The following is a 13505-nucleotide window of genomic DNA, read 5'->3' as shown; positions in this document are numbered from 1 at the left end:
TGTAATAACAAAAACCTGGGGCCAGACATTGAATGTGGAGGATAAAAGTAGTACTGAGTAACTTCCCATTCACCAAATGAAGCAGGAGTTCTATGGGAAAAACAGTATATGGTAAGGTAAGGCTGGTTCATAATGCGTATGTAGAAGAGGGCTGAATTAAGAGGCACAGGCAACCTTAATTCTGACATTTTCTAATTTTTGCTTGACTTTGCAACATTAATACTCGTTTAACACAGATATGCAGCATTAGATTTAAAAAACAACAACAAAACCAACTTAAGTCAGGTGAAAGGCTAATTGCTTTTACATTTTCTTATAGTTACTTTTTTTTAAAAAAAGAGGTCATTTTCTATATTAAATTTATACAGTAGGATTAAAAAACTGACTTGAGGCAGAGTAAGACGTTTATTAAGTATTGATTCCAATCCACAGCTTTTTCCATTAAATATATTTAACAGAACAGCCTATTTGTATGAGGCTTTTACCATTTTAATATACTAAAATATACATCAAGATTGGTGCAAATAAGTTATGATCTAAAAATAGTTCTCAAATATATATGGAGGGCAAAAGTACTTTAAGCAAAATAAAGGAAGATTAAATATTTTAATTCCTTTCAAGAGTGGTATTTAACTTCGTAAGATTCGACTGTTTTTACACTAACAAATTATATACAAACAATGCCACAAAACTACTTTACCAGCAAATATGTAAAAAATATACACATACATATACACACAGTTCCTTTTGTGTCTAAGCTGCATTAGGGTGGTTTTTTTAAAGGAAATACAGTGTAAATACATGATTAATATTTACATACTAACTGCAATTAATTATTTTTTTTTAAATTTGTAAACAAGATTCATAGCAAGTTAAAATAGTTGAGAGAAGCATACACTGTGAAGGCTGGAAATGGATGGGTCTAGATGAAAAGATGGGTGTAAAATGATTTTATACATGTTGGAAAAGCTTGTATTGCTGTGAGAGCTGGGATGGTTTGGAATATACACTTAATCTAAATTAATTGCTGGATTTCACTGTTATTTTACACAAAAAAACCAAACAAAATACCCAAAAAACATTTGAATGTATTTAAAATTTGGGTATCACATTTTCAGGGGTCGGGATCAACGCCAGTAACAAAGGAATTTAACTTGTTGATGTCATCCTGCCCTTAAATAGCATTTTGCTTTATCAAGAAAACCCATCTCACTAGTGACATTAAACACTGATAAACTGTACAATAGCAAATAACAGATGCAAAAAAACCCAAAAAAACCAAACAAAAAACCCCACCCCACTGTAACTGATCTTTTTAAGCGATGAAAAAAATTAAACATGGACATCCACCAAGTATGTAGTCATTGGCGACATGACTACACATCCCTAATCTATGTGCAAGTAACTAAAATTGTGTTCTGCTCTGCAGTTTAACAACTGCCAACTAATACCTGAAAGGAAATGAAAGCTGCTTCTGAATGGAGCCAGTTATAGGCTCCTCTTAGTCACAGAAGAGATGTTTATGAAGAAATTTTTAAGAATGATGGAAGTGATCTCTACACCAGGTACTTCCAGGGCACTTGCCACTACAGTGTTAAGAGCCAAGATGCTTAAGGAAATCAAGATAACAGTTTTGAGCCTGTCTCCCTGGATAGCATCAGATTAATCAGTATTAAAAGTAGCATTGGTTGGTTTTTACACCTTTGTGAATGTGTATAGGGAAGAAAGCAAAATAGAATTGTCTATTTTTTTTACACATCTGGACATTATACAGTGTATTCAGATCTGTTTAAGCTTATTAGGAGCTTATAACACAGTTATGAAAAGTGTTAATAACTATAACAGAGTTTGTTACAATGAAGAGCTCAAGTACAATAACTTTATCACAAACCTCATTATGCTAATGGAGATATACAGCACTGGATTTGGAAGTTTGAGTGCCAATTACATACACACAGATGTATAACCCACTATAATCAAAGTTTTAGTTAAACCTTATCCTGTGTATTTTGTAAAGTACCCCTCCCCACACACACACACACATACACTTGTACTAACAAACAGCACATGTGGTGAATCCCTTTTTCTATCCCCTATACAATTTTCTGATTAAGATCATAGAGTATGCACATCTGCAACACATTTTAAAGAAAGTGTCCTGGTTTAAAGGTTGAATTTATTTATTTATTTATTATTTAAATTTAAATCTTTCTTTGCAGCTTTTGCAATCTAAACAAAATTCTTCTAGCCTATGAGAACCAAGAAGCTAACCATAAACAGATCAGTTTTACTGAGCAAGTTGAATGAGTTGCAAGCAGTAAACAGACAGCACAAATGGTGAAAAGTGAAGTTTGAAAATCTGAATTATTGAGACAATGAAAAAAGCTTATAAAAATATAATATTATACCTTGACAGTGTGGATCTGTGTAGAAATAATATATTCTAAGGGCATCTCCCTGTACACTTTGATTGTGGGGAATCTGTAAATGAAGTAAAACTAAATAGCCATTTCTTTAAATTCAACTGTCAAAAATAGTTTATGTATATGATAAATAGACAGAGCTACACTGTCTATTACAGTATATGCCAATTAACTTGGACATACCTTTACCAGCATGGCTGATATATTGGTATACTAGCCTAATAGTAGCAAATGGTAATGACTGCAGCTACAATATACTACTATAACATAATTCCACTTACGAGGATTCATTCAATCGGTGTCAAGTGATTATGATGCATTTACCCAAGTGTGAAATGCTCACCTGTGATCTTTTAATATAGAAATTACCAAATAATTAGACAAGGAAAAAAATAAACCCAACCTCCCCCCCCACAAAAAAAACAAAAACAAAAACCAAAGAAAGATGAAGTGAAGCAATTATTCTATTTCAGTATACAATAGTTCATGTCATTAAATCTTCACCTTTGGGGGGGGGAGTTAAATGGCACATCCTCTCAGCTGTGACAAGATACTTAATTGATACAACCAGCCAGTGACAGGGGTACCCCAATTAAGTGGATTCTAGTATATCTAACAAACCCAGCAGTAAAATGTGCCATTTTTAAAACCATGAACTTGTTTGTAAATAAAATTTTGCTTAAAAAAAAAAAAGACAGAATCTGAATTGCTGCTCATGACATTCAGTTAATCAATATTGTATTAAAGGAGTCTGAAATATACCATGCTGTGAGAATGGCAAAAACAATAGTTTGTAACAATGTAACCTTTAAATAAAGGGAAGATTATTAAAATATATTCTGCATATCATTTTAAACTAAATTATGAAATTGTATTTTTTGTACTCTACTTAGGGTACCTCTTACCTACATCAGTTCTGTAACTGCTTTATATTTAAAATATAATTATTTCATGATAGGCATCAGTACATCAGAAGACAAAGAAACTAGTATTTTTCATTTAAAAGGTAGTTTAAACAAAGGTAAGACACACTGCATTTTGTTTTTCTTCCCTTAAAAATTTTCATTAAATGTTGTCCCTTTCAATAATTTGCATAAATTTCTAAATCATAAAGGATAATGCACATTACTGTTTATTCACACTATAAAAAAGCACAATATACAGGCCATATCCTTTAAAGTGCAACACAACAGAACATGTCTGCAACATTCAGGTTCTTCAAACACCCACAGAAGTAGGAATTTGATATTTAGGAGGGACAATTATTGTTCGCAAGCATATGAACACTGAGTGTAATTTCTGAACAGTTACCAAGAGACCGTCTTTGTTTTAAGTGCCACACTAAAAACAATGCTCGTGACCCATAAAATTATAACATTCTGTCTGACTTCTTGTCATATAGCTTCCATGTCTGATGTCCAAAACGAAACTCTTTAGTTACTGAAGAGCATCTATGGAGCCCTTTATTGAAGACAGTTCTTTGAGCATGCTCAAGAAAACTTTTAAAATACACACAGTGTCACAAAGGGACTGCTGATTCTAATGGCAAATCAAATGAACCAAGAAAAATATGGTAATTGAAATACAGCAAGCATGTTTCTGACTTGGCAGCAAATGCTCCACTGTGTTTGACACTAGCCACCATATGTTTTGGTAACATGCAGCATGTCCACAAGCAAGTATCAATTTGCTTTTCACTTCTGAACTTTTTGGTTGGATGTTTTGAAATTAAATGGTTTGAAAACCTCCTCGTTCCTGAGATGAGCACAATAAAATGAAATGAGTTCCATCTAAAGCTGCCACTGGGACATAATGCTATGTATTTCCAACATCGTTATGCTCTTGCTGAGTCATATTTAAAATATCAATCCTCCCCAAGGCGCCATTTCTGTGACTCTTCTTGACGCACATCTGGCCGGATTTGGTTTCTCATTCCACCTAAAACATTTGAGGTCGCCTCTGTTGCGACAATGAGCGGTTTCACCACAGCTGGTGGAATTTGGCGGAGGACTCCTCCTACTGCTCCCGTTACCCCTCTGTTCTCATGCTCTCGAGCAGCAGTTTCATATATGGTCTGGGCAGTGTCTGTAATTCCCTTGGGAAATTAAACAAAAAAAAATCAGTTACCTAAGAAGAAAATCCATCCTCTTCACGTTAGGGCTTGTCTACGTGGTGGGGTAATGCACTCTATGGGAGTGTGATTTCTAAAGCACACTAATATGCTGCGCATAAATTGGTCTGTGTAGCCTTGCTGTTGTGCACTAATGGTTCCCTAGTGCACTTTAATGTAGAACTGTTTCAAACAGCACTATGTAAAAGTGCGCCAGCAGAGTCTACATGGACCAATTAATGTACACCACATTAGTGTGCTTTAGAACTGAACCCCCATAGAGTGCATTACCCATTGCGTAGACAAGCCCTTGCTCAGCAGAAAACTATTTGTGTGTATTACATCAACATTTTACTGTAACTAGACAAGTTTAATGTGGTTGTTTTGATATTTTTCTTATTAAAATCTGATAAACATAGGAAGACTGATTTATATAATTGCTGAGGGGGAACTTCTTGGGCAGTGAAGGTAGCAGGTTTGGGTTATTCCAAAATGATGGACCTCACTGAAACTTCCTCACCTCTATTAGACTCATCTGTCCTCCAACTATTGTTGTCACACAAATGTAACCCCAAATAATGACCAGAATTAAAAAAAAAAAAGATGGACATTTTTACTAACACACAATAGGTGAAACAAACAACTGAACCGCAATATAACTAACTATAACACAGCTAATAATTCAACCTTTTAACATGCTGCTATGGTAGAGAAAGACAAATTTCACTCGTTTCATTCACAGGCTGCTGCTTAAATCATAAATGCCTGAAATTTAATTTTAGATTGTTTTAGATGCCACAAAATAAGAATAACCCCTACGTCCTTCTAAGGTTGTTGATTTTCCACTAGGACAAATCAGCAGAACAATATCAAGGGAGATTAGGCTGGATATTAGGAAAAGGTTTCTAACTATAAGGATAGTTAAACATGGGAACAAGTTACATACTGAGGCTGTGGAATCCTCATCATTGGAGATTTCTAAGAACAGGTTAGACAAACACCTGTCAGGGATGGTTTAGGTATACTTAAATCCTGCCTCAGCTCAGAGAAAAGGAGCAGATGACCTGCTGAGGTCCCTTTCAGCCTCACATTTCTATGATTCCATGAATGCAAATCTGTAGAACACAGATTTTCTATTGACTCAGGTTATAATTCATCTTGTTTGCAAGTTGCCTTGGCCTAATTCTGTTTCTCAGATTTTCCCTATGTATGAGGCTTTTATAGGATTTGGTCTAATGAATTAGATTGTATGTTTCAAACGATCTGACATTTCTCTCCAGCTGAAATTTCAAAATAAGAACTTTTTAATACCATCTTACGTATTTCATATTTTGCTTTAACACGGTTTAATTCCAGTTTGGTCAAAAATAACAGCATTTTTGCATACCTCTTTTACCACACTGTATGCTTTGGCCACACCTTCCCGTAGGTCTACTGGCTGATGAGCTAAGCGATGCCGAGAGAATCGTTTGACCTTTTTTGTCTCAATAAAACTAGGACCTGGGGAGACCATGTCATAAGCAGTTTCTGCAGCTGCCTAGGGATCAGTTCAAATGAAAAAATAAAATTAATACATTCTTAATATAGCATTTGATCACATACTTAGCCAAAACAATTTACAAAAATTACAATGATAATCCAGCAGGTACATTTTTTTTAAAGCTATAAATATGCATTTTACATGCATTCCTCCCTCCTTCAGTTGTTACTACAATACTAGCTAAATACGAGTTAAAAAAGGGGAGACAAACATGGCGTCAGAAGGTTTATATTACACTCCACGTTACATATTAGTAAAACAGTCTCATCACTTTTACACACTGAACCACAACACAAGTCATCAGAAATAACATAATTTATGTTCTGCCTCCTTCCCTCTATCTCAATGTACAGAGATACCATAACATTAAAACTCCTTTTTTATTTTGTTTCACAGTGGAATAATTTTAAATCAAGGTGATTTTAATCACTGACTTAAATGATCATTTAAATAACTTTAAAAAAATTTGATTTAAATCAGGTTGGGGCTTTGTAAAACTATCTTGAAAATTTATGCCACTTCAATTTTAAATTATCTTATAATAAAAAGCAGCATTTATAATTGAGTTTAATTGTCGCTACTGGTAAGGTTTATATCTTATTTGAATCTTACAAAATGGCAGTAGTTGAAAATTGAAAATTAAGGCTCTGTTCCTAAAACACACAAGCAGGTATGTACCTTTACTCATATGAATAATATCATTGACTTCAATGGGAAATCTCATATGCATAAAGTTAAAAATGTGTGCAGTAAGTATTTGCAGCTTCAGGGGCTAAAATTGTAATTTTAATAAACTCTTTTCTCTTAGGGCATAGAACTGTTTTCATTTCAAAACAAAATTACTTCAGTGTTAACAGCAGAAAGTTATTCTGAGTTTGAAAACATTAATAAAGTTAATGTGAACTTTTATATACACAGGCCAAAATTTTCAGAAGTAGAAGCCCAAAGCTAGGCTTCTAAGCCCATATTTAGGTGCCTACACCGGGATATTCAAAAGCACCTGAGTAACTCAAGAGCACAAGTCCCACTGATTTCAAAACTACAAATCCTAGTGGAAGAGTACAGCTTTGTCCAAGAATTTTGGCTTTTCTGACTCTTGGATGTTCAATAGATCAGAAGAGGGTGTTGGTTGCAAATACAGCATAAGCTGTTTGCTTACAATTCTGTGCTGATTTCACAGTAGGGATGAGCCCCTGGGCTTGTCTCTCTCAGCATGAATGAGCATTTTAAGAATAGAACTTCTTAGTGGAAAAAAATTCCTATGTGACATCTAAAATATGTAATTCTACTAACAAGGACAAAATATCCACTTTCACAATTAAAGACTATAAAATGGGAGGAGGATGGTAAAAAAAAAAGCAACATACATTACAAATCATAACAGAAATTAAAAAATTATTTTTAACTTTTTAAAGCATGATTTTTATCTACCCTGATTTATTTGCTGTCAGTGTTTCCATATTGCAAGTGTTTCAAGTGAAATCAAATAAGACCTGAGTAGAGACCATCTGTTTTCCATTTTTGTACAGCACCCATCACTGTGAGGCCTTGATTCTCAGTGGCGCCTTTGGGGACTACCATAATAATTACTACTAAAAAACCTATTCTCTTGTCTAACCTCAGATATAATGTAAAATGTACCTGTATGGTTTGAACCATTCTGTTTGTTAGCTCTAAAGCTGCCATTGCAGTGGAAGTACCAAAGGAAGCTGCTCCTCTTTGAAAGCCTCTTACAATACGACCATCCTTTCGGTACTGTTCTATTGGTAACCATACTAAGTCCTTCAGACCTTGAACTGAAATTACAGCCAGAATGCAAAAACACATAACTTGTTATATAAACCTTTATACCTTGGAAAGCTGCTAAATGCTATATTCAGATTATTTTACCAGTGTGATATTTGAACAGCAACAGAACTGAACTCACCTAATTGCACTAATGAATGCATAGGTCCTACTCCTCCCAGGATTCCTGGTAGCTGGTTTTTCTTTATGTCATTAAGCCATTCAGTTATGGCATAAGAGAATAGCTTATCCACACCTAACAAACTGTAACAGACAGAGTTATTAGTACTAATGAAAAGCAATGAGTGGGGGTCCCGCAGGGATCAGTTCCGGGTCTGGTTCTGTTCAATATCTTCATCAATGATTTAGATAATGGCATAGAGAGTACACTTATAAAGTTTATGGATGATACCACGCTGGGAGGGGTTGCAAGTGGAGGATAGGATTAAAATTCAAAATGATCTGGACAAACTGGAGAAATGGTCTGAAGTAAACAGGATGAAATTCAATAAGGACAAATACAAAGTACTCCATTTAGGAAGGAACAATCAGATGCACACATACAAAATGGGAAATGACAGCCTATGTAGGAGTACTGCGGAAAAGGGGTCATAGTGGACCACAAGCTAAATATGAATCAACAACGTAATGCTGTTTCGAAAAAAGCGAACATCATTCTGGGATGTATTAGCAGGAGTGTTGTAAGCAAGACGTGAGAAGTAATTCTTCCACTCTATTCTGTGCTGATTAGGCCTCAACTGGAATATTTTGTCTAGTTCTGGGCGCCACATTTCAGGAAAGATGTGGACAAACTGGAGAGAGTCCAGAGAAGAGCAACAAAAATGATTAAAGGTCTAGAAAACATGACCTCTGAGGGAAGATTGAAAAAATTGGGTTTGTTTAGTCTGGAAAAGAGAAGACAGAGGGGACATGATACCAGTTTTCAAGTACGTAAAAGGTTGTTAGAAGGAGGTGGGAGAAAAATTGTTTTTCTTAACCTCTGAGGATAGGACAAGAAACAACGTGCTTAAATTGCAGCAAGGGAAGTTTAGGTTGGACATTAGGAAAAAATTCCTAACTGTCAGGGTGGTTAAGCACTGGAATAAATTGCCTAGGGAGGTTGTGGAATCTCCATCATTGGAGATTTTTAAGAGCAGGTTAGACAAACACCTGTCAGAAATGGTCTAGATAATACTTAGTCCTACCATAAGTGCAGGGGCCTGGACTAGATGACCTCTCAAGGTCCCTTCCAGTCCTATGATTCTATGGCTTGAGGGATGTTTTTTTCTAGTGAATGAGAACAAGAAAAGACATTTAAACACTAAAATAAGGGGGAAAGTGAAGGCTCAAATGCCATACTCACTTACACCTGGTGAACTGAGGTATTTGATCTTTGTGCTCTCCCCAGAAAAAAAAATAGATATATCTACAATTGCATTCTGGGGTATGTTAGTGGAAGAAAACTTGTGGGGAAAATTGATAAAGAAGAAGCACAGCTTCATGTTATTCCCATAGGCTCTGAATCAGGAAAGAACTTAAGTAAGTGTTTAATTTTAAAATTTTATGGTCAAGTTCAGTACATGGTTAAGAGTTGTTTTGAACAGAGACACTTTCCTGAATTGGAGCCATATTAGACAATTCTCAGTCCTAGTTTGCATGATATTCACACCACAAATGTTTATAAACAGTTTAAGTGCATTAAAAATGAAGTTTCTCCTTATAAAAATCATTGCAGTGTGCTCTGAATTTTAAAAATGCTTAATATGAGAGTCAACTTTTTGCTTGGTATACCCAAGTACTTGCAACATCCGCATCCAATTTCCAGAAAAAAAAATCGTATTAAAATTTTGTAAACTCACCCATGTCGATAGCAAAGTCTCTTCAACTTTAACTCTGAGCAGTTTAATTGTGCAAGACCAATCAAAATCCCAGCTAACGTACCCTGAAAATTAAATACTTGGTCAATCTAAAAGTCTATCTGCAATACGCAATCTGAAGTTGGGAAATAAATACTTAAGAACCTTGGATCAAACACAAATTTTATTGAATATATTTTAAATTGCATACACGGAAATAAAACCTACCCCCATAGCCCCTATTTATTTTATTACAACATTTTGAACTATGCTGGATGAAAACTGACATAAGGTGCTTTGGATAAAGAAGCTGCAATACCAACTTAGCAAACTGGTGTAAGGGAAATCTTTGGATGGCACAGCAGTACGGAGGTGTATCAAGGGATGCACCCAACGGCATAGCTGGAGCTCTAACGCACTTCAAGCATCCTCAGATGGTGGCATGGTCCCTTGAGAGCCATTCCTACTGGGTGAAAGTGGCTGAATAACACTTCCTGTGCTGAATAATGGTAAACCAGACCCAAGGATCTACCCCACTGCTCTCACGTAATAGTTCCACATTATTTAGTTTCACTGAAAGTTTAAATAAGTAATACTTGAGAATTTTCAAGACTACACTGCAGACAGGTAGGTAACACAAAGTATATAGTTCCATTCATAGAAAGAAAACACACAAAAACATCAGTTTAATCAGATAGTCTCTGTGTTGTAAACAAACCTGATCCATTGAGACATGTTTGCCATGGTAATCAAGACGTATTGGAACTTCTGATATAAATCGAAATTCTCTGAAATATACAAAGGAAACAATTTATTACAGTGAGAGAAACTGAAACAGGAAATAAATGAAGCCACTCAAAAGGAAAACCAAAGTATGAACCACAAATAGGTGCATGTCACATTATAATATGATTCTCTTCAGTTTTTTTGTAAGGCATATATCACTATAGTGCACCTTAGACTGTTGTTCTACTCTAAAATGTGACCATAAAAAGCAACGTGGGGTTCCAAGTTCACTGTTTCAATGACTTCCAGATCAAATCTGCTTATTGTAAAAGTTTGTCATCTTTTTCTAACTATCAGCCCAGCAAATTCATCTTGAGATCAGAAAGTCAAGCTGTATTTCTTCTGAATACTGTAGCAGCACAATCTTTTCCATGGGCCAATTCTGCCCTTAGTTACACTGGTGCAACTCTACTGTTTTCAGTGGCTTTGCACACATGAAAATGAGAGCAGAATTTGGCCCAGGAATCAGAATGGTGATGCACGTGCTGGAACAGAATCTAGCTCACTCTCCCACAGCTTGGTTCTGCAGTGCTAAAGAAACTGAAAAGTTAATTGTTGTAAGTAGATATAACTCAATACATAAGGCAGAACTGTTAAATAAGAAGGTGCAATTTCTTCAGTCACTTTTTAGGGCAAAACTACTTTAAAGCTCATCTCATAATATTTTACTATTGTAACCCTCTTCTCTCAGACCCTCCCTCCCTTAATTCACTGTCATCCTTGATTGTGTTAATTTTAATTTAGACTCAGCTCTTCAGTGCAGGGACCATTCATATACATGTGACAGTTTGAAAAAGCTAACAGGAAATTCAATAAATGGTTATTTTTCAATGATACATCATAGTATTATATTTAAGCTCTGGAAGAAAAAAATAATGCCCATTGAGGCTGCACAGAAATTATTGTAATGCCATATTTTATAAAAAGCAATAAAAATGGTAGAATACGTGCACACCTCTGGAAATCTTGCAACCAAAATTTACCTGAAAAAGACTGGTTGATCGCTGAACGATGTCTCTTCATGTGAAAAACGATGGTCCTCTCCATTAACCATATCCACAGAATCAACACTATCATTTTGGCTTGTTTGCTTGTGTACTGAGAAAGAAATGACCGGGCTTGGGTCCTTGAAACTGCTGACATGCTTGGGCAAACTACAGGTTACATCAGCACCAGGAGACTTTTTAACTGAGATGATAAAAATTTACATACAGTAAACAAATAATTCATAGTCTTTCACAGTAATTTCAAGCAGCCTGTTAAATAAGTGTTTTGGTTTGTTTTTTTTTGTCTAATGAAACAAATCCATGCTGTTACAGTTAAATGCACTGTGGTGTATAAAAAACGGTTACTCACCTTCTCATAACTGTTGTTCTTCAAGATGTGTTGTTCACGTCCATTCCAATCAGGTGTGCGTACCACGTGCACTTAGCAGCTCCCGTCGGGTTGGCTTTGGAGCTTCCTGGAGTGGCTCCTTCATGGCACTCAATATATGATCCTGCTGACCTGACCCCTCTTCAGTTTCTTCTTACCAGCTACTCCGACAGAGGGGAAGGAGGGTGGGTATTGGAATGGACGTGAACACCACATCTCGAAGAACAACAGTTATGAGAAGGTGAGTAACCGTTTTTTCTTCTTCAAGTGCTTGTTCACGTCCATTCCAATCAGGTGACTCAAGTGCTACCCTGGAGGTGGGGTCGGAGTTAAGGAATCGCTGACTGGAGCACCACCCTGCTGAATGCTGCATCATCTCTGGCTTGTTGGGTGATAGCACAGCGAGAGGTACGTATGCACCGATGACCAAGCTGCTGCCCCGCAGATCTCTTGTATCAGGATCTGGGCCAGGAACACAGCTGACGAGGCTTGTGCCCTTGTTCTTGTGTGGCACCGGGGAAGTCAAGCGGTGCCGTGGGTATGGAGCCAGGGAGCGCCAGTGCCGAGGGTCTCTTGTGGTAGAGTCCTTCCTCGGCACTGTGTTGCGTATGGATGCCAGAGCACTCCGTATGGATGTGCCCGGTGCCGGCGGTCCGCAGCCAGCTGTGGGCGGAGAGTGGATTCCATTAACAGTTGGTTTAGTTGGAAATCACACTCCTATTTGGTTCTTGGCCGAAAAGCCCTGCAGATTTTCCATTCGGTGCGCTTCCCCCAGACACTTTAGACAAGAGTCATGGGGGTCACTGATGGGCATAGGCTTATTACAAGCACTGCAGGGAGCCAGACAGGGGTTAGGGATTGGGAAGAGACCCCCACTCCCAACCTACTATCTATCTATACTAAATTACTATAATACTAACTATAACTGTAATGGCTAATAGAAGAACGCTAAGGGAGCACTTGCTGAGCAAGTGAGCACTGTTCCAATGGTAAGAAGGAACTGAAAGGGGGGTCGGGTTGGCTGGGTCATATATTGAGCGCCATGAAGACACCACTCCAGGGGGCTCCAGAGCCCTCTGACAACCATGCATGCAGCGCGCACACACCTGATTGGAATTGACGTGAACAAGCATTCGAAGAAGAACACTGGATTTTCACAAGAATAGTAATATTTGTAAAATGTTCCCAATATGTAAAGTTATAAATAATTCTATAGGTAGCTAAAGCTAACAAATAAATCATTAAAAAAAAGTCGGGAGTAAAGATTTATGGTAAAAAGCTCTTGATGAGAGACTGAGTAAAATTCTCAGAATTTCAAGTAAACCTCTAAGTATTCGTAGGCTTGCAATAGCATTCATGGAATTTTAAAAGAAACCCTACTGAGAATTACACAGCCTGTATATTTCTGCAAGTTGCACCACAGAAAGTAGGTGATCTAAGATTGTTTACATACTTAGAAGAGAATACAATATAGTCAAAGGTGGAATAATTCTTAATTAAAAAAAATCTTATTCTCTCATTTTTGGCCAGGTTTACAATGGATGGAAAGACTACTTTAACTTAATACTAACAATTTACTACTTGTATATAAATTTAGGATATGATTCCTTCTGCAAGAGCTGCATTTAACT

The 13505-nt window shown here is 36.6% G+C and overlaps 1 protein-coding gene across 4 annotated transcripts in view; it reads right to left on the bottom strand.

The window, feature by feature from the left end:
- Window positions 1-1821: 1821 nt before the first annotated feature.
- ATG2B (autophagy related 2B) overlaps window positions 1822-13505 on the bottom strand; it is an 83117-nt gene continuing 71433 nt past the window's right edge. For 3 of the 4 annotated variants that reach the window (XM_045012484.1, XM_045012481.1, XM_045012482.1), the window contains 7 exons: window positions 11484-11688; window positions 10433-10502; window positions 9718-9800; window positions 8001-8122; window positions 7715-7869; window positions 5921-6070; window positions 1822-4518 (listed from right to left, as the gene is read on the bottom strand). In XM_045012484.1, the coding sequence (XP_044868419.1) occupies window positions 4288-4518; window positions 5921-6070; window positions 7715-7869; window positions 8001-8122; window positions 9718-9800; window positions 10433-10502; window positions 11484-11688 (1016 nt within the window). In that variant the 3' untranslated portion in view covers window positions 1822-4287. The remainder of the gene's footprint in view (window positions 4519-5920; window positions 6071-7714; window positions 7870-8000; window positions 8123-9717; window positions 9801-10432; window positions 10503-11483; window positions 11689-13505) is intronic. The other variant, XM_045012483.1, reaches the window with a different exon arrangement.

This window comes from Mauremys mutica, chromosome 4 (genome assembly GCF_020497125.1).
Source record: "Mauremys mutica isolate MM-2020 ecotype Southern chromosome 4, ASM2049712v1, whole genome shotgun sequence".
Lineage (NCBI taxonomy): Eukaryota > Metazoa > Chordata > Testudines > Geoemydidae > Mauremys > Mauremys mutica.
Note: the sequence above shows the minus strand (reverse complement) of the source record. Positions and strands in the feature narration are given on the sequence as shown.